The sequence below is a fragment of the Orbicella franksi genome, chromosome 4, assembly GCF_964199315.1.
Source record: "Orbicella franksi chromosome 4, jaOrbFran1.1, whole genome shotgun sequence".
NCBI classification, from domain to species: domain Eukaryota; kingdom Metazoa; phylum Cnidaria; class Anthozoa; order Scleractinia; family Merulinidae; genus Orbicella; species Orbicella franksi.
In genome coordinates, this window is record NC_138148.1 from 9,404,542 (window position 1) to 9,425,031 (window position 20,490).

General features: G+C 40.2%; 2 protein-coding genes across 3 annotated transcripts; both read left to right on the forward strand.

Annotated features, from left to right (window-relative positions):
- Positions 1-259: 259 nt before the first annotated feature.
- Positions 260-13,117, forward strand: LOC145483326 (WD repeat-containing protein 26-like). The gene is made up of 15 exons (XM_081461822.1): positions 260-995; positions 1,112-1,211; positions 1,350-1,406; positions 1,637-1,773; positions 4,674-4,771; positions 5,664-5,820; positions 6,368-6,419; positions 6,995-7,078; positions 7,510-7,647; positions 8,216-8,335; positions 8,707-8,852; positions 9,438-9,516; positions 10,379-10,508; positions 11,788-11,964; positions 12,329-13,117. Exons 1-15 carry the CDS (start codon positions 823-825, stop codon positions 12,349-12,351), a joined length of 1,671 nt encoding a protein of 556 aa, XP_081317948.1. The 5' UTR covers positions 260-822; the 3' UTR covers positions 12,352-13,117.
- Positions 13,118-15,482: 2,365 nt separating this feature from the next.
- LOC145483339 (uncharacterized) lies at positions 15,483-20,387 on the forward strand. 2 transcript variants are annotated; one of them, XM_081461840.1, is made up of 3 exons: positions 15,483-16,133; positions 17,784-17,885; positions 20,143-20,387. In XM_081461840.1, the coding sequence occupies exons 1-3, from the start codon at positions 15,494-15,496 to the stop codon at positions 20,385-20,387; spliced, it is 987 nt and encodes a 328-aa protein (XP_081317966.1). In that variant the 5' UTR covers positions 15,483-15,493. The 2 variants fall into 2 exon arrangements, with proteins under 2 accessions (XP_081317966.1, XP_081317967.1); XM_081461841.1 differs by lacking the exon at positions 17,784-17,885.
- Positions 20,388-20,490: the final 103 nt, after the last annotated feature.

Here is a 20,490-nt window from a genome sequence, read left to right on the forward strand (position 1 = left end):
GATAGTGATAGGAGTAATTAATGTACTTTTATTATGAACAACTTTTAGAGAAATGAATTATTCCTGGGAAGCGTCGTTTAAAAACAGGGCAACAACAACAACAACAACAAAAAACATACAAACATAAGGAAAACAACAACAAAACATCGGATCTCTAATTATGTCCAATTTATCCCCAAATAAAAAAAAATAATCTTATCATTACTTCCTGGAAGCAAAAAGGCGAGCTTAATGGGAAATCGACGCCGTATTTAAAGCTTCATTGAAGTTTGTTCAGCTTTTTCTTCAAAAAGCTTTATGTTTTCTATTTAAAATATTAATAAAAAGCGATTACTAAATTCCTTGTCTTTTTTGCAATATAGAGCAAAGGCTGTTAAGCAGCCACATTTTAAACACGATCAAAAAAATAATAATAATAAAGGGAACATGCTGTTTCCATGTGGTATTTTGATTAAGAAGACAAGAGTTCGACAAGAGCTGGAGAAAGGAAACCCTGGTTACTATGGCAACTTGCACTTTGTGAGAGACAGTGTTGGTTTACTCCAAATATGGGGAATGTTTTTGTTTGGACCCAGTCCCCATGTTATTGACTTCGATGACGTCAGTTCACAATATGAAGGAAAGTACATAGTGCTGTAGTTGCCTTTGTCTTGTTGTCCAACTTTCCTGTCGTTGGGTCGCTTCTTCCACAGAGAATTTGTTCAAAACTGGCTATCCTCGTGGTCTTCAGCTACCCTGGCCTCGTCTGACGACGAACAGAAAGGTGGACTGTCTCCACCACCGCAAAAAAGGGCGCGCCTTTCCTTGGACCTTGAGTCCGATATGCACAAATCGAAACGGACTTCTAGTGGAAGTGATGGCGAAACTAGTACTTCCAACGGTGAATGCATAGCCAATGGAGACAGTAAAAGCCATCTAAAAAGGAAAATTGTTCACAGAAGCGACGAAGATGTCGTACGGTTAATAGTACAACATTTACAAGGTTTAGGATTGAAGTGAGTGTTATGGAAATATGGAGTCGAAAGAAAGACGAATCTCATTGGCATCTTCTGGTGTTGGTTTCCCGTTGCGTGGCGTGTAGAAATGATGTTTGTTTTATTTTATCCCTCAGCAAATCAGTTGATGTCCTCATGCAGGAATCGGGCTGTAGACTAGAACACCCATCAGCGGCCAAGTTTCGTGAGAGCGTGATGGCCGGTGATTGGGAAAGGGTTAGTTCAGATCGTGTTTGGCATTCAATTCTGAATCTTTTCTTCACTGTAAGGTGTCTTTTGTGGATAATGCTCCCTTCAAATGCCTTGATGGGAGGTTCACTCTATCTCATTGGAATTTTTCTCTGTTCAATAAAGGCGGACGCGATCCTCAAAGAGCTCAGGCCTTTGGTCGAGAACAAAGAAGACATCTCGGTCAGTATTATAAATGCTTCGTTTTGGCAAAATATTCCTGTCTAGTGGTCCTATTGAATATTTGTGGCGTTGATTTGTTGTGAGTCATGCATTAACGTGGGTGTAAGCGGCGTGTTCCCCGCATTTCCAAGCTATAATAATGTTTGGACTTAAAATATTGAACTGGGGATAATTTGTTTTGGGTCTAAATCGTATCTTATTTTATTATGTGCGTTCTGTGCTCTTCAAAGAAAATGAGGTTTTGTCTGATGGAGCAGAAGTTCTTAGAATTCCTTGAAGAAGATAGACGCATAGAGGCCCTTCAGTGTTTAAGAACAGAGCTCACTCCTTTGAAATGTAATAGGGAAAGAGTGCATCAACTTAGTGGGTAAGTAGTTCCAAAAGCTATAAAATAAATTTACATATATGGCTTCCCTCTGGTTTTTTGATGGTTTTCCCAGTTGATATGTAAGTCCATTTACATGAAGCTTAAGCCAACCCCATTGTTTACCTGTGTATGTTAATCAGTCAGAGTGGAAATGAAATGTTGAGAGCCAGGGCGAGCAATAATCATTTAGACTATCCGTGTGAATATATATTATTGCAAAAAATATTTTGAAGTTTGTAGCTTTAAATATGGCTTTAACAGCTGGCTCTCCTGGTTAAATTTCCATTCTATATTTAAATTTTTAATTTGTATTGAATGGGTTTCTCAAAATTGACCTGTCACAACATGCTGCCTTGAAAATGTTTTTTTTTTAATGTTTTGATACATGTATTTTTTTGTGGTGAATAAGTGGTATTTGTTCCAGTTTTAGGGTCATCTTTGTATGATTTCTTTGTAATTATTGGTTGCATCCAACGTGCACATTCTTATTTTGTCATATTACTAGTGTTGATATTATAATTATTGTTACTTTACCTGGATATATTGAAGGTTATTGTGTAGTAGGTGTGATAATTTTATTGAGCTATGTCACTGCTTAATCATTTTCCTCTGGTGCTTACGGGCTCCACAGCAAGGATTCTGGACATTGTATTCTTATGTCTGGTAGTTTTATATTTTAAATACGAACAATTTGTGGGCTACCACTGTTCTTTGTATAAGAGAATAAATTTATTACTGCCTAATTTTATGGCAGGCACATGTACTCCAATGTTTCAATTTCTAGTTTTGTCTTTGCAATTGACAAGTACTTTGCTTACTGTCAAAATAACTTCTCAACAATGGTAAAAGGTTATGAAACTTGATCTGTTCCACAAGTCATTGGGTTCTGTTTCTCTTTGGTTTTTATTAAATTTGATATATTTTCATGGCGTTATATTCTCACTGTGATATATTGTTATTGTGTTATTGTGTTATGTTATTCTCATTGTGTGATAATTACATGTATGTTACAACAAGCATTTTATGGAAAATAAAAATGTTGCACACCGCAAAAAAAAAGTTTTCTATTAACCCCTACCTTGTTATAACGACCACCTCTCTGCAACAGCCACTTTTCTGTGTCGTAAGGTGGCTGCTGTGGAGAAGTTTGACTGTTATTGAAACTATGATACCCTAATTGTAGCAAGTAAATACTATGTGTTTTGCTATAGTGCGTGAAAATGAATGAGATTGTGTCTTTGTTTATAGAAAACTAACGGGAAGACTTTCATGAACTATGGCCTACTTCACACACATCTACGGCCAAAGAATTGTTATCATTCAGTTCCCTGCTTTAATTAGCTATTTATTGGCCTTTATTTTTCAACAAGAAGATCTGTTAGATCTTATAACCGCGCTTTTAAAATTTAACTGTTTTCTTAGTACTACAGTCGCAACGTAGTGCATATTGCAAAGCAATCTTTGATGATTCATTGATTACTGTAGACATCACAGCACTTGATCAACATAAACTCTATTATCGCACCATCAGTCGTAGCCGTTGTGACATCTCCGATGACGTAATAGTCTTAATCTGGAAGTTTCTTCGGGATATGTATGGGCATGAAGATACGAACACTATTACAAACCGCTTTCTTTCTTTAAAGTCACGATTAAATTTAATTGTTTTTTTCCCTTGAGTTAAGGGTTAGCAAAGAAGTCACACGAGTCACATAATTCAAGAATTGCGTTATCTACGGCTATCTTTAGTACGGTGGTTATTTCCCTATCAATGACGTAATCTTTGCACGTTCTGACACGTTCTTTGCTTGGCTTCCAAACATTTAATTTTCTTTCCGATCTATGAACTCGCTGCGATGAAACAGTCAAAGGATTTACTTCATTTGCCTAAAACCGCAAGAAATACTCGCAAAATTACAAATAAATTAATCACCGTCGCTTCTGCCGAAATAAACTTGCAAAGTAAACACGATCTTATTTGTCACGTAGCGAAAGTGAAAGCTGCAACGTCAGCGCATTCCATGGCTGACGTAATACCTTTTTTCAGCGTATTTATTATTCCCTTTAAATCCAACGCTTTGATAAAGCGAAAAGAAAATATATTTTACCCACAAAAAAGAAAACAATATCCGTAAAATTGTTCGTGTGTTTATGTTTTAACAGCTTCTGGCGGAAAAACATCACACGTTGCGTGACTCAAAGTTTGGCCGAGCGGAGGTCTGCGTCTGGTCACCGACAAAAAAAATACAAAAAAAAAAAAAAAACCACGGGTAAACCTAGAACCGCGCTCGGCCCATGGCTGCGCGGTTAATGATCTATGCATGTGATGCACTGTGGTAAAAATTCAATGTAGGGCTGTCAAATGTTAAGTGCTAATTCACCTGTTGCCTTGATCTTTACACCCCTAGCAAACTTGTTACTTTATGGGTGACTTGTATCAACAACAGGCCAGTTCACCCGTAACATCAGGGGTCCATCAAACATACTCAGCCATAACAGGTGTTACAGGTTACGGGCCTTATCGACAGCCCTGCAATGCATTGCTGGGCTGTGCTGTAGATGTGCCCAATGGCCACAAGTGACTAACTTTTGCCTTTGGGTGACTGGAAAAACTTACTTTTTTTTCATATGAGCTTGAGTACTGGGTGCCCAGGATTTCATGGCTAGGAACCTTTGGGCTCTGCATAATTTTTCCTAGACCACAGCCTTGCATTTTGGCAATATAGAAGACAACAAAAGTGATGCATTTCAGTGAAGACAAAGAAAGAAATTTTGACCCACTCTGTGAATTACAGTTAACTTATTAAATATTTAAATTCGCTAATTTCTGGGACATTTCCAAGATACCTTTGGACCAGAATTACACTAGTAACTGGTACATGAAATAATTTTCTTTGTAGATTAATAATGTGTACAAACGAAGAGGAACTTTACAAAAGAGCTGAATGGAATGGAAAAGGATCTCTTTCTAGACAAAAGCTGATGGATAGACTTCAATGTGAGTTGTTATTATTTTTCTAATAGTATATAATTTATTGTGAAAATTGTAACCCTCAGAAACGAGGAAGAAGTATTTACTTTATATCAGCAAGACCGTCCATGAATATATGTACCGGCTAGGGACAGTGCACACTCTGAGAAAAATATTGTAACCTATAATATGACACAGATATTGACAATATCACCTTTTATTTTAAAGCCATGAGTGTTTTACTGGAAATACACCACTCATAAAATTCATATGAAACTACATCCGGGAACCCACAGGCCTATTTTCCATATCCTCACAAGTGAACATATCAGTGATGTCATTTCCCGTTTTTTCACGATTGTTTGTGCAAACAGTCAGTTTGTCTATATATAATAAAAAGAAAATTACATGGTGGCTTCAAGATATGAATTTTGCTTTCTCAAAGTAAATCATGTTTATTTATAAGCATTTTCTTTGACAGTCTTTACACAATCATCAGACTTTTTTGATATTTCTGAAACCTGAACTGAATAGTTTGCATGGCCTTAGAAAATCTTCACAAATCAGATCAGTAATTGCTAGAAAATAAAACATTTTTTTGTAGTAATTAGGGCTGATACTGTCATGATACTATTTTGCATCCTGTCTTTTACTCTTGTTTTGATCATTATTTTGATTTGTCTAGTGGAATTGGAATCCAACAGAACACTTTGCCTCCTCTTCTTCTCTGACTTTCTTTCTGATTCTCCCGCACGCACTGGACTTATTTTCATGTAGTCGGTGGTACTCCTGATCAATTTTTCTTACATCTATCAGACAATTGGACCTTTGCAGCACGTTAATGCATATAGATATTTTTTACAGCAGCTGAAATTTTATCGCATACTTATTTCAATGATTTCTGTTTGTTTTTCCTCAGCATTTTTACCTGCATCTGTGATGCTTCCTCCACACAGACTAAGAACATTATTAAATCAAGCAGTTGAGCTGCAAAAAGAAAAATGTCCATATCATAATACTAAACTGGAAGTTGGAATACATTCATTTTCTTTACTAAGTGATCATCTTTGCTCAAGGTAAGACCACATCAGCGGTCATAATTTTATCATTATGATATGAGGCCCTTTGAGCCTTAAATGAGTCACAAGTAGGTACGTGTTTTGAGGGACTTGTGTCTTCTTGTGGCTTGCTGGGCTTACTCATGTGAGAACTTTCATTGACTTGTATTACTATTAATATTACTTGCCCAATAGGTGCACAATGTTCATGCCTTATCAACTACATCATTCAACTCGTTGTCTTGCTCATCTTGCAGTCTTAAATTTTGAAATAATTGTTTTTGAGTGGAAATTATAACTAGCACGACTACTGAGGCTAATTTTGCTTGTCTACTGGACCACTAAACTTCCATTTTCACTTGCCTAAGAGCAAAATTTACTGGCCTCGGACATTCAGACCTGGGTTGTTCCCTGCCCTGATTTAAGCCATCCAGCACAAGGTCAGGTCACTAAGAAGAGCTAACTTTTTGACTTGTGTGCTTAAAAATATGTGGAAGTGACAGAATGATTTTATTAATTAATTGCCCATGTTATAAATAATTACTTACATGTATTATCTTTTTAGGAATGACTTTCCATGTGAAACAAAATACACATTAACAGAACACTGCGACGAGGTAAGCATTGACTTGGATCTGTTCAAGACCTGTGACAGTAGAGTGATGAGGCACTGCGAGCTCTTGTTTTTGAAGAATAACAAATTAGAGTCCAACTAGAATTATTCAATGAAGATGTATTGAAAGAAAAAACAATTTTTTTTTTTGCTATAGTCTATCAAGCTTGATAGAAGCAGACTTTTTGTATTAGTTCACTTCTCGTAATCTGAAGCAGCTGTGTGAATATTGTTGCTACAGTGTACCTCTGTTTGCAATGGATGGAGTCCATTGTAGATTACTGCAAACATTTGAGCAGGCATTGGAACCCATGCAGTTATACACCTGGGTGGAGAGTGACACTTTTAGGTTCATGTAACAGTATTGTGTCTTGCTGGAGAGCAAAACATCAGGGCAGTGACAAGAGCTCTGTAGCTCAGACCTCTTGATCATGGGTCTAATATACCCAACGGTTAGATATAGTTCTGACCATTCTTTCCCTACTGTGCACCCCACAACATTAGTGAAGGTGGGAAAAGAGGAATACAGAGATGGGCAAATGACTGACTAAAATAATTATCTTTGTTGTTTTATTGTAGGTCTGGTTTCTTAGGTTTTCTCACAGCGGATCTAAACTTGCTACTGGAGCAAAAGATGGCACTGTCATCATCTGGGATGTATCAGTAAGTCACACACATGTACATGTAGACATACGCTATGCCTGGTTTAACCTGCTCACTCCAGAGAGTGGTGAGACACTTTTTAGGTGCAAAAGAAAAAAAAAGAGAAACCCAGATTTCAAGTCATGGTAAATATTGGGACAAAATGAAAGTACTTGTTGATAGCTTTCATTGGAATGATCACATGGTCACACGATTTTCATCCACAGGCTAAAAGTAGGAAGCAAGTTTAGGAGAAGGACGTTTTACTTTAGTAGTGAAAGAGTTACTAGTGATCTCTCATTTGTCTTTTCATGTCTTTTCTTTTAGTTATTATCTTGGATAGATTTAATAAATTAAAGTAATGAACATGTATTTTCTTGAGACTTCCTGCCCACTAAAAATGTAATTTGTATAGTCTCATGATGTCACTAAGTGTTGAATTTGTTTCTCAGCACGGTGAACCCACACACCTTAGAACAATAGAAGGTCACTCATATGGAGTGGGAAATTTAGCCTGGAGTCCAGACGACACATATCTTATTGCTTGTGGTCCTGAGGACTGCTCTGAATTGTGGATCTGGAATATTGAGGTATCATTGGTTACAAAAATGATGCTTTTCACTTTACATGTAACCTAGTGGAGACTGTTCAGTGACTTAAGCTTAAGGGTAAAACGCAAAGAAGAACAAACAAATTTCGAAATTTTGTTCTTGTTACCATAATGTTGTCTTCTGTAGAAGTCACCACTGACAGAGGAAGCATAAAAATAAGGGCAAGAAAATGTTGTTTTCTCCTTGGGCTTATACTTACCTGTATGCATAAGCACATGTACAAGAAAGCAAAATTTTCAGAAGGCAGTGTGGGCAAGTGGTTGGGGCATCTGACTCAAAACTTGGAGGTTGGGGATTAACTTCCCACTCTGACCACTAGCTGGAGTTGTTTTACTGTAGAACCAAGTTTAACTTCTCAGCCACACTCGTAAATAGCCATCGCAAGTAGTTTGCCTTCTGCCATTGGGGTTTTAGCATATGTTATTGTTAAGCATATGTTCTCAAAATTTAATCACAAGCTTTGGCAAGTGGCCTTGGGGCAGAATGCAGCACTGTAAATCCCAAAAGATGTCTCAGCATATGTAACGTGTGGCTTATTCTATCTCAGACAGGAGAATTGAAATGTAGAATGACTCAAGCTGCAGATGACAGTCTTACTTGCTGTGCATGGAATCCTGATGGAAAGAGATTCTACACAGGTGGCAAGAGAGGGCAATTTTATCAATGTGTAAGTTTAATACTCCCGTTTTCAATGTGGGGGTGAAATGTTGCATATCTAGAATTATTAAAAACTGGATCATTGGATAATGCAATTCGAGAGTTTTCATTGGCTTAGCCATCATGGGTTAGGGACCATTGGACCATGCTCTACAAATATGGTAAGCGTATGCATGATTTTTTGGGGCATTTTTATTTTTATTTTAGTCCAGTTCTATATTTTGGGGGTGGTTTTAATAAAACAATTATTCCTCTCACGCTTGTCAGATATCAGATGATTATAGCCAACTCATATCCAAGATGCTCTCATGGAATAATTGTTGATGAAACAAGACCTTAATCACTGCTGCTAATGAAACCGGCTTGTCCTTTTCTCTTTAGGACCTAGATGGAAATGTGTTGGAATCTTGGGAAGGTGTTAGAGTTATGGGACTCCACTGCCTAAATGGTGGAAAAGTAGTTCTTGCTGCTGACACCCACAACAGAGTTAGAGCTTACAATTTTGAGGAATCAAACGATTATGACTTGTAAGTAGTATTGAAGGGCAGAAAACAAATAGTTTCATGTGATAATATAATGGTTGGAAATGGACTGAAAGGGTTTTATTCAGACATTGTACTGTATAATCACTTTGTACAGTGGTATCGGCTGGGACTACGGCTCAGTATCTTTCATATGATTGGTCGCACACTGAGGTTTCATCAACAAACACCTTGTACACCATGTTAAACAGTATAACAAAAACAGGACACTTGCTACCAAACAGCTTTCATTTGAATGGTCCCACACTAGTGTTTCATCCTAAGGCTTAAAAGATTGAACTGCATTGTACAGCAACTTAAATTTACAATAGCTTTCATTTAATTATGGTCCTCACTTAGTTTTATCCACTACACAGACTCTTGGATAATGATTACTTGTGGGTTTTAGGCTTATAACAACTGTCTTTTGTGGTAAATGTTCTTTGAAACTCTCCCAGTTTCCAATTTTTACTTATCAGAAAATACCTTGAGCACCTAAAATTTTAAGCCAACATGGTGTAATAAGGATGCAGTGAGTACAGTAATAACTTTTTTGTCCTATTTTTTTTGTTTCTACTATTCTATTTTCAGAATAAAAGAAGACCATCCGATCATGTCATTTTCTGTGTCAGATGATGGTAGACATGCACTTATCAATGTAGCTCAGCAGGTAAGGAAGATCATCTTACTACCGGTACATTTCTCAGGGGAGGAGGGGAATATCCTCGTGCTTCTCAGCGGGTGGGAGGGGAAAATTTTCTAGCTACATTTCTCAGTGTGGAAGGGGGAATCAGGTTACATTTCTCAGTGTGGAAGGGAGAATCTTTTTGCTACATTTCTCAGTACGGAAGGGGGAATCTTTTTGTTACATTTCTCAGTGGGGAAGGGGGATTCTTCTCGCTACATTTCTCAGGGGAGGAGGGGAACTACATTTCTCGGGGGAGGAGAGGAACATCCACTTTGTACATTTCTCAATGGGGAGAATCCTCTTGCTACATTTCTCAAGGGGGGGGGGGGTGTTCTCCACCACCCCCTGTACTTACTAGGAAGATGTACTGTTGAAACAGTTCGGAAACTCAAAGCTGCCAATGCTACGTCACTGATGGGGCATTTTAAGGTTCCTTCTATGGAGATTAATTTACCCTTGTCAAGTGTTTTACTTTCACGCCAACTGCCTCAGAAGTTTCCTTGGAAACTAGTTACTTTGTTTGCTTGTACCTCTTATGGTGTTTAGTTGGCAGACCACTGGTGAGTGAATACCTGGTTAGAGGATAATGTCTACTGATCGCTGATCTCTATTCCCCGCCGTCTTAATCTTAGTCGAGTTGTCATCCTGTGCACAGGCTCTTTAGTCGAGGACGGGGTTCCTTGTCGGCCCTTCCAGCCACGGTCAGACCCTTCCAGCTGGAGCCTGTTCACTGGCTATCGAGTTGTTCACTATTGTCATTGGTGGTTTGGGTTTATGGATAGTATTGGTTAGTGTAGGATATACGTGTATAACTAGACGCTTGTTTTGTGGTTGATTTTTTCAGGGTCTTCATCTTTGGGATATTAGAGATCGAGTTCTAGTCCGGAAATATCAAGGTGTAAGACAGGCAAAGTTCACAATATACTCGTGCTTTGGAGGCGCAAATCAAGACTTCCTCGCCAGTGGCAGTGAAGGTCAGTGAATAAATGAAAATCTAATTCTTTATAGGTCCAGAATTGAGTTATGAGAACAAAGGATTCAACACGTGTATCTAGGAATTACTGTGTTGATTAACACCACCACCAAATGCAGGAGATTTGTTACTGAGACGATTACAATAATGCACGTGATCAGTGTTTCAGCTAGGAAATTTTACTTGAGGGCCAAAGTGGCCCCTGAAGACCCTTTTTAGGGGCCAACTTTTTTAGGAAAGGGGCCAATAAATTGAAAGCTACAGAAGGAAAAAATGTATCAGGGTACCAAGAAAGAAGCAGTTTATTAGGATCTACGATAAAATTTAATAAGTGCTTTTTGAAGTGTTTCTACTTGATAAAGTTTCTTTTGAATCAGATACTATTATGAAGGATCCGGGCATTACAAGAAAACAATCCTTAGGCATACATGACGTAGTCAATGATCAAGGGTTTGCAATGCATTATAGGGCGATTTCAAACACGGCCAGCCATTCGGAAGTTTTCCGATGTGACTAGAGAATCAATACAGCAAAGCAAAAGGACGGATTGACTTCTTTTGTTATGTTGAATGTTTTTAGAAGCAAAGATCTTCAAATATGATTTACTAGAAGGACACAATGTGTGACAAAATGGCCGTTATTGATCGTCAACACAGAGAAATGTAGTCACCATTATGGCGACTAAACCAGAATTTTTGGTCGCCAAGGATGAAATGTTAGTTGCATTGGCGACCTTATCGGTCGCAATTTCGAGCCCTGGGATGGCTTTTAAAATACTACGCCTGTGTTAAGCCTGAGCTCTTGTAAAAGGAAAGGGCCAAATTGGCCCTTTTCTCGTTTTTCTGGGGGCCATCCCTGATTGCAGCGCGGGATTCCCGCAATGGCGCGTTCTGGCCGAAACACTGCGCCGTGATTACGGGTATTGTATCCTGCTTTATTACAAAATGTACATGTAAATGGCTAGCTCCGTGAGCGGGCGAGATGAACCAAATCCTGGGCTGTGATTGGCTACCTGAGTGGGCAAGATGGCGTTATCTTGCCCGCTCGGGACTACCTGCCGTGTCCCCCCAAAAAAATTTACCCAAAAGCCATATAATAAATCCTTCATTGACCAAACGTGAGGTCAAGATGGCTGGATATTGGCCTCGTTCTTTTTTGGCGAGTTTATTGATTTCGACACCATCTCGGTCCATAGGCCAATATCCAGCCATCTTAACTTCACGTTTGGTCATTAACCCATATATACATTGCGTCCAACACTTTTGAACTGTGTCTTTTAGATAACAAGGTGTACATTTGGCATTCAAAGCGTGAAAAACCAGTTGCGGTACTGAGTGGGCACACGAGAACAGTAAACTGTGTCAGTTGGAATCCCAAGGATCCTACAATGATAGCTTCATCGAGTGACGATGGAACTGTACGGATATGGGGGCCTGTTACTAGACATTCCAAGACTGGTACGTCTGTCTTTTGCTATGCAGCGATTGTGACACCTTGCGTTGTGTGAAGATCGAATGGCGGTTGCTTGACGTTCGACATAACGGACTATAAACATACTGCTATCTGGATCGTCGGGCAAAAAATACTGAGTTCAACGGTTTTAATTTCTCGCTCGTGGATCCAGCTTTGGAAGGGAACAGGAAAACTGTTTACAGCGGTCTAGAATGAATTGAAAGTGTTGTTAACTTGTAAGTTAGTAAACCAAATTGCGGGCTGTCAAAAGTTTGGAAAGAAAAAGACACTTTGTATAAATGAGCAGCAATATATTACGGTATATATTCGCGTTATTTACCCGCTACAATTTTTCTTTTTGTTTTGCAGGTTGTGGAAGCACAGCTGTGTAACAAAACGGGGAACTTTTGTATAAATATTGTCATGGGATGCTTGCTGTGGTGTTGAATTTGTAATATACACTCTTAAAATTCTTTCTTGGTTTTCTCCAGTCAAACCCTGGCTCATCGATATCTTGCAGTATTCATCCTTAAACTCTAACTTATATGGAACTGCTACGATCGAGAGGAACATACAGAACGAAAGGAGGTTAAAAAGCGAACAATCTCCTTGGGAGTTCTTCCTCTTTGTCCTGCAAAACGCTTGCTTTTATTTCTATTTTACTTACACTACCCTCGGCGTCCCGGTGACGTCATGTACTGAACACGGAGTGTGACTAATGGTCTTGCTTTGGGCAGACCCTAAGTGCTAAGTTGAAGCTTGAGGCGTAAAATCTTACAGAACTCGGCAAACGTTATCATGTCACTTTTACTGGGTTAGATGGCAATGGTAATGTTGCCTTCTACTTCCTCAAAATGTTACACGGGAAGAGCGGTGGAAAGATAATTTACATCGTGAAATTGTTGCCATTAATTTTATTTTTCCCCTTCCTATCTGTATAGTGCTGGTCGCTCAAGATAACGGTCAACCAGGGTTCTTTTTTTCAAACGACTAACGACTTTTTCGCGTTTTATCCATACTCGAGCTTTCTAAGCCTTCTCTTTACTTTCTCGCTTATAAACTGTTCGTTTTTTACGGCTTTGATTAGTGAAAACAAATTATATAAAATAGGAGTATTTAATTTATGCTGCGATAGCAATAAAATAACGGTTTTCCACAGCAGTGTAGTTTTAGTTGAAGCTCGGCTAGTGGTAGCCCCCTACGGAGACGGCGCCCTTTGGGCTCGTCACGTAATCTTCCTCCCCCACGAGGGAGGAAGATTGCGTGACGGAGGCTGGGTTAGCGGAAGTGCGCTATCAGTGCACCGTAAGTGTTGGAATTGATATGAAATTCGATTGAAAAAAACCTCACTTTTCCAACGAAATGTAAGTAAAGTTAAGGAAAATGTCTACTTGTGCGTTTATCGCTTCTAGTAGACTCACGTTATATACAGTATTTCGAAGGAAAAGTTAAGTATGTTCCGAATGATTTTCTGATCAATTCAAAGTCCTATGTTTACTTGTGGTTAAAGTGATACGGTAGTTTACTGTGTAACATTGTTTGGCGCCACTTCATTCCGTTTTCTGTAGCATCTGGCGACCAAGAGTATTTCGATTTCGACGCCCACAGTATAGGGTGGTTGTTCTGTGATGGTTACCGCTGCGACTTTCAATGGTCAATGCCTCATCATAGGGAGCTTTAGGGCCTATTCACGTGGAAGTGGGGGACCTCGGGCAGGTGAGGTCCTCCACCGTGGTGGGGTGACCAATCTATCCATACAATCTCTCTTTTTTTTTCTTGGTCGCGTTCACATGTACCCCACCAAGGCGGGTTACCCGGTCAGCCGGTACGGGTAACCCGCTTTAGTGGGGTTTAATTTCTCCATGTGAAAGCTGCGGAGTGGGGTAACCCGCCTAACCGGGGTAATCAAATCACTGCGCCAAAGCCCGCCAAAACACACAGCAGGACAACATGGCTGCCAACCGCAACGAGCGTGGCGAGTTATTTCGACGATTTCACCTCCAAAACCGCTAAAACGCTGATGAAATTGACAGTGCTAATCAGGCAAATCAGCGGAATCAAACTGAAGTTTTGCCTGCAACGACGTTGAAGCGAAAAGCAGCTTCATCGGAACAAACCAAGAAAACAAACGTTAGTTCTCTGTTGCATTTTGGACCTCACACCGCGTCTCCGGGGTTACATGTGAAGACAAGTATTTCTTTACCACGGGTAGGTGAGGTACCTCACCTACTCGGGGTCTCTCACTTCCATGTGAACAGGCCCTTAGATTGGACTGCGAGTACGAGATTGAGTACCAGTACGATTTTTGAATTTCAAACCAGTGACGTTTCCAGAGCCCTCGCTCTTCATGCTGGTTTTAGGCTGAGAGTGTAGCTCATGGGATAAGATGGGTATGTGATTTGATGATATGAAGCCTGAAAACTAGAATTGAAAAGTCGTACTGTCTCGTGCTCGATCTCGTACTCGTACCCAAATCTAAAGTCCCCTAATCAATTAATCTACACGTTAGAACAAGACGAGTCTCATAGGCTGGTTGCAACTGCAGAAATCATCATCATCATCTTGTTCTTACTGCGCCATGGGACGCATAAGGCCTCAAAGGCAGTCCTAGTGGCTATTTCATCGGACCTTACGGGCCGTTGTCCGTAGCATGAGGCGACTAGCGACTCCTGGGTCCTAGCCCCTCTGGATAGGATGGTAGTCCATTGTAGGGGACCGTCCCCCATCATTCAATTTGTTGATTCTCATTTATACAACTGAGTGGAGAGAGACACTGAGTGTTAAGTGCCTTGCCCGCCTCTGGCGCTCGCTTATAAGCCCCCTCCCAATTCAAAATACGCTCCGCCATTTCCTGTCGTGTACTAGTAAGTGTAGCCCCATTGGGGAGGTAACAATAAAGTATGTATGTATCTATCCGTTAGACCAAGGAAAGATCTGTAACAGCGGCAGGAGCGTTAGTTCTCTGTGCGTCGTGTTGTGCTCTGCATTCAAGATTTCCTAGGATGGTGAAGGCGTAGTCGAGTCAAGTTTCGAGGAGGGATTATAAAATTAAAACGGGAAACGAGAATCGCGCGGTGGAGGTTGGAAATGAGTTTGAACAAATTGGACATTTCATTTTCCCTTACTTGACGTACGTAACAAAACATTTGTGTTTTGGGGGGAGCGTTGCGTGACATCCTAAAAATCAGCCGAGAGGAGACCAGCGATCTAATCGGAATTAGTATATTCTCAGCTCCGACTATTGCATTTCTAGCTCTCTGATTGGCTCAAAAACTCCGACTATGAGCCATTAGTCGGAGTTTTACCTTATATGGAAAACAGTGCGCCAAGTTTAAAAATTTTCCGCTCTGTAAAATTGTTGAAATAAAAATCGGCGGCAAAAACCCGATTAAGAATATACTAAAACAATTATTCCATTCGACCTTGTTGGATATGAAGTGATCATAACCAACTCGCGCTACGCGCTCGTTGGTTATTTATCACTTCATATCCAACGCGGTTTCATGGAATAATTGTTAAATATATACTTTAAACATGGGTTTTGTCGGAGCAACAATCTTACCTCATGGAGCAATGATATTTGATGGTGATCCCAACTCGGACAGCTCAGCTTGCCGAGAAAGGAATTCCACAATGCCTCCAGATCTCATCAAGGACTGCTCTGCCCTGTACTCCTCTTGTGAGCGTGCAGCTGACTTTGTAGCCGAGATGAGCCCTGAAGTCGTTCTTCTAGTGACTCCACACGGAATCTCCCTGTCCTCTGGTGCATTAGGTGTTTACATTACTAACGCTGCTTGCGGAAATGCGCTTTGGAATGACACCTGGCAAGACATTGAGGTCTCTGTTCCCTTAGACGCACAGCTCTCCGACCAGTTGCTGGACTTTGTTCAAAAGCAGGGTCTCAAAGCAGACGGAATCGTAACGTTTTCTATGATGGAGGCACCGTTAAGATGGGGCGAGGTTGTGCCTTTGTGGTTTGTTAAGAGAAAGGTTGATTTGGACAAAGTGAAGTACATGGTTTTGTCTGTTGGAAGACAACGTGAAGGCTTTGAGGTCATTGGCAAGACTTTGCACGATTTTGCTTCAACCCTTCATCAGCGAGTAGTAGTGGTGATTAGTGGAGATTTAGCTCACACGCATAAGATGGCTTATGATATTCCTCTGTATTTGCCAGGTATTTACAACTTTGTCATTTTACTGGGCAGGGCGGGTGGGGGCAGAGGAAGATCTCAACGTCCTGTTTCTTCTCCCCTCACTCTTAGCTCCCGATCCCATCCGTCACTCCTTCCTTAGTGATTTCACCTGTTAGCCTTTTTTATTGCAAACATTACCGAGTTTTGTAAAATTTACCTCTATCTGATCTCTCCTGGCAGTATCCCATCCTATCTGGGCAGGTATACAAAACAGGGTTGACAGAGGAGTGAGAGTTGGGGGAAAGGGGGGGGGGGTGGTGGGTGTATCTGAAGAGTACTTTGGTTATTCTGTTTACAGTTAACTTTAAACCCTTTACCTCCTCATTCCCCATCTCTCAACCCTTGCCCCTTGTCTCGTGCCTTCTGTATGTCTTCCTTCAGTACGTTATTATGTCTGTACCAGTGCCAGGAGTCCATGATCAGTTGTAGATCTAGGGAAGGGGTCTGTTTGAGGCCCGGTGGGGGAGGGGGGGGCGTATTTTGAGAATTTCTGGGTGAGGATGTGTCGCTGGGACCCTGGAACCCCTAGCCTATACCAGAGCTAGTTCAGCTGAATTTTGCTACCCTATACTAGAGTAAACTCCCCAAATCCCCCCATCTGTCGACACTATCGAGGCTGATTTGCGTAAATTTAGGCTTGCCGGTTTGATTTTTTTTTTATATATTTTTGAGTGGCAATTCCTGGTTTTCTTGGTCTAGATAAAATCTTCAACCAACTAGTCAGTTTTGTGAAAAATGATACCCTATTCTAGACCCAAACGCTCTGATTTATATACCCTATCCTAGAGTAAACTGCTTGAAAACCATACCCTTCACAGCAGCACATACCTATATAGCCCATATATGGCAGTGCCCCCCCCCCCCCCCCCCAGGGTTTGAGGCCACCCACTCCCCTCCCTTTCTTTGCTGGAAAATAAATCACCCACAGTCTTGTTTAGTAATGCATGAAAGGTTCATCTTTTACGTCATGGCCCTGCTTTAAGTACCTTATACCTGTGCTGGTTAACTGAGATTATGGGACAAATCATTAGAAAAAATGTGGAGACACGGTGGCCTCATGATTAGTACGCTCGCTTCCATATTGGCGGTCCTGTTTTGAGCCCTGGCCAGGGACATTGTGTTGTGTTCTATGGGCAAGACACTCTACTCTCACAGTGCCTCTCTCCACCAAGGTGCATATTGTAAATGGGTACCGGCAAGCTTAATGCTGGGGGTAGCCCTGCAATGGACTACGGTAACATCCCATCCAGGGGGGAGTAGGAATACTTCTAGTCACATTATGCTACTGAAACCAGGATAAGCACCAGCTTTAAACGATCACTTAGCTGGAATACAGACTTCACCTACCTACCATAGGAAGAATGGCAGCGCAGTCAATCCAAGCTCACATTAAAAAGGTATAATAATGATACAATCTGTATCATAGTGATGACTGCATGCTGATGTCATTCATGATTCCCAGTTGTCACTGAAGAGAAAATGCACAGGGCCAGGCTGTGTATAATTGTGCTTCAATTGTGATTAAATTTACCTAACCAGAAGAAATGATATAAATAAATGGCTGTGTGACCTTGGTCTTGTTTCAGAGTTGAATGGGCTGCAATGTTTGCTTAATGTGTCTTCATTTTTAGATTACAGATCAGACTTAAAACCTACAGACATAGCAGAGGAATTTGACAGAATGTGGGAGATGTGGGCCAGAGGTATCCCATACCATGAGAAAATGGAGTCAGGTAAAAGTAGAAATAATTTCTGCTTTCTTTTTTAAGTCATTTCATTAGATTTAGATAATTTAGGCAAAAATCAAATGAAGCCTTGAATATGGGTTACAAACATGGTCCCCTACAGGGGTACCCAATAATGGTTTTCTCTAAAATGCTATGCTGTTTTAATTAAGCTAAGTTTCTGGGGTGCCTTTAAAGTTCTGTGGGTTACATGTAATTGTAGGCTGCGCTATAAAATGTTTATCTGCTTGATCATTCCGGGGGAGTTTGAATCATTTTTTATTCTTCTCAAAGGTAGGTCTTTAATAACCTTTCCGAAAGTCGTAGCTGACCTTTTTTTCAGTACTCAAAGCAACATTTTCATTAATCCAAAAATTTCTTATATCATGAAAGTTCAAGGTGACATTTCTCCTAGTGTACAAAAATTGAATGGGATTACGGGCCTTCTGAACAGAGAATTACTGAAACAATTCTTTGGGTGCCCCTGACATTCTTTTTGGCTTGACACACCTCATCAAAAATCTATTTGCTAGGTAGAAATGATGGGTGCTGGCAGAGCTAAAAGAACATCTTTGTTGGAGGCTAAAGTTGTTGGAGAACATCATGCCCGTCTGATCATGAGTCCTAATGAACTGGAGGGGTGTTAGTTAGTTCCCCTGGTAGCCTTAAATGACAGAGCTAGGTGAATTCCAGTTGGAGTGGTCTATTGGCCCATTGGAATTAATGGATATGGGATATTAAGGCCAAAAATTAATGAGATATATGATACACAGACTCTCCCCACCCCCTCCCTAACAGAGCCTCTAAAGTCCGTATTTGAGTCCAGTGGCCCATCAGGCTGGTACTTATCTCCAGTTTCTGTGGCATGAAGCGACTAGGAGCATTTCTACTCTCCTTTTGATTGGTATGCTATAACTAGTCCATTGTAGGGTTTAACCCCTGGCATTAAGTTTGCTGGTACCCATTTATACACCTGGGTAGAGACAGGCATTATGAGAGTAAAGTGTCTTGTCCAAGAACACAACGAAATGTCCCTGGCCTGCCAGGGCTCCAACCCAAACTACTTGATCTGAAGTCCAGTGCACTAACCATTAGGTCTCACACCTCCTGCGCAGGCATTAGTGTAACAAAGCTCAAAAACTTTTATAGAATTTTAATCAGTATTTTTGGTTTGTGATCGGCAGCCACCATGTTAGTCTTTGATTAAGTTTAATTTGTCAGGAAGTTTTAAATTCCAAACAGGTTGTGTCACTAGAAGCATAAATTGTATAAATGTTTTAGTAGTGAAGTAGGTTTTCTTTGCCCTAAGAGTGCATTGAGAACCATGTACAGCTTGCAATGGTTAGGTTTTGGCTGGAATCCTGAGCTGTCAAACCATTTGATTTACAAGCACCCAACTGTGATCATATCCAACCCTTTGTTCACGTTAGTAGAAGATATTTCCTTTGTACAACATCTGCCCCGGTTATCACAAACACTGCTTATCTGGATATCACACTACTTGCGATTTTCAATTTCCCTTGCAACGTCTCTTTTAATGAAATGAAAACAAGTTTGGCCAGTGACGTGTCCAAAGAGCCTTAGTGTCTCGGTGCTGCTATTTTCAGGCGATTCAATTGTTTATGTCCCATGAGATCCAAGCAGTAATGATATGTCAACACTACAGCATAATTACTAGTACGTACATCATTGTCTTCAATCAAAATGTGATAGATGTATGAGTTTGGTGAGATGTTTGAGTATGACAGTCACCTTAGTTGGGCAGATGACAAGGTCAATCAAATAAAAGTGTACCCAATTGTACATTTTCAATTTGTCATTTTGTTTTCTTGGTGCATCTGTACACTAGCATGTGTGTCCTGACTAGACTCTGCTTGAGTCTGAGGGATGTACCATTACCATAGCTAAGTGTGTGACCAAGTGAAATAAACTGTCTATGTCTATGCATATGTCTATATCTATGTCTGCATCTTTGTCTATGTCTACGTCTTCATCTGTGTCTGTGTCTGTGTCTATGTCTATGTCTACGTCTACGTCGTTGTCTATGTCTCTGTGTCTGTCTACGTCTACATCTGTGTCTGTGTCTGTGTCTATGTCTATGTCTGTGTCTATGTCTACAGTAACTAACACTAGTATTTATTCGACAATGTATTGCACGGACTAATTATAATCTTGCATTTGGTCATATATAACCATATGCCTAAGAAAATACTAATAAAAGCATAAGTTTTGCTGAATTCAAACAAAAAAACTTAATTTCTTTCAGGAAATTTGGATGAAGTTCATCCATGGGTTGCCACTCACAGCCGTCCATGGCTTGAAAGGATCCTGAAAGATGACCCCATTGCTAGGTCTTGTGGAAGAAGAAGCATTCCAATCTTGCACAGTATTTTAGAAAAGGAAATCGAGGCGGGGGGAAGAGTAACATCACACTTCTTGACTCGGTGTGCTCCTACATATTATGGAATGATGAGTGTAGTTTTTAACATAACTAGATCAAGCAGTGCTTGAATAAATCATATGTGTTGTGTTAATTGTAGGTCTGTTAAAATATTAAGTATTATGGCATTCTTATTTTTACCAGCTGAGACTCTTTGGTGTCAGATTCTCATAT

Bases quoted from the DNA above. Each gene is read 5' to 3' on its own strand.
- LOC145483326 (XM_081461822.1), top strand. From the start codon at position 823: ATGCACAAATCGAAACGGACTTCTAGTGGAAGTGATGGCGAAACTAGT. The intron at 8,853-9,437 runs GTAAGTAGTATT...TTCTATTTTCAG, and splicing joins GAATCAAACGATTATGACTT to AATAAAAGAAGACCATCCGA. The intron at 9,517-10,378 runs GTAAGGAAGATC...TGATTTTTTCAG, and splicing joins TTATCAATGTAGCTCAGCAG to GGTCTTCATCTTTGGGATAT.
- LOC145483339 (XM_081461840.1), top strand. From the start codon at position 15,494: ATGGGTTTTGTCGGAGCAACAATCTTACCTCATGGAGCAATGATATTT. The intron at 16,134-17,783 runs GTATTTACAACT...CTTCATTTTTAG, and splicing joins TATTCCTCTGTATTTGCCAG to ATTACAGATCAGACTTAAAA. The intron at 17,886-20,142 runs GTAAAAGTAGAA...AATTTCTTTCAG, and splicing joins CCATGAGAAAATGGAGTCAG to GAAATTTGGATGAAGTTCAT.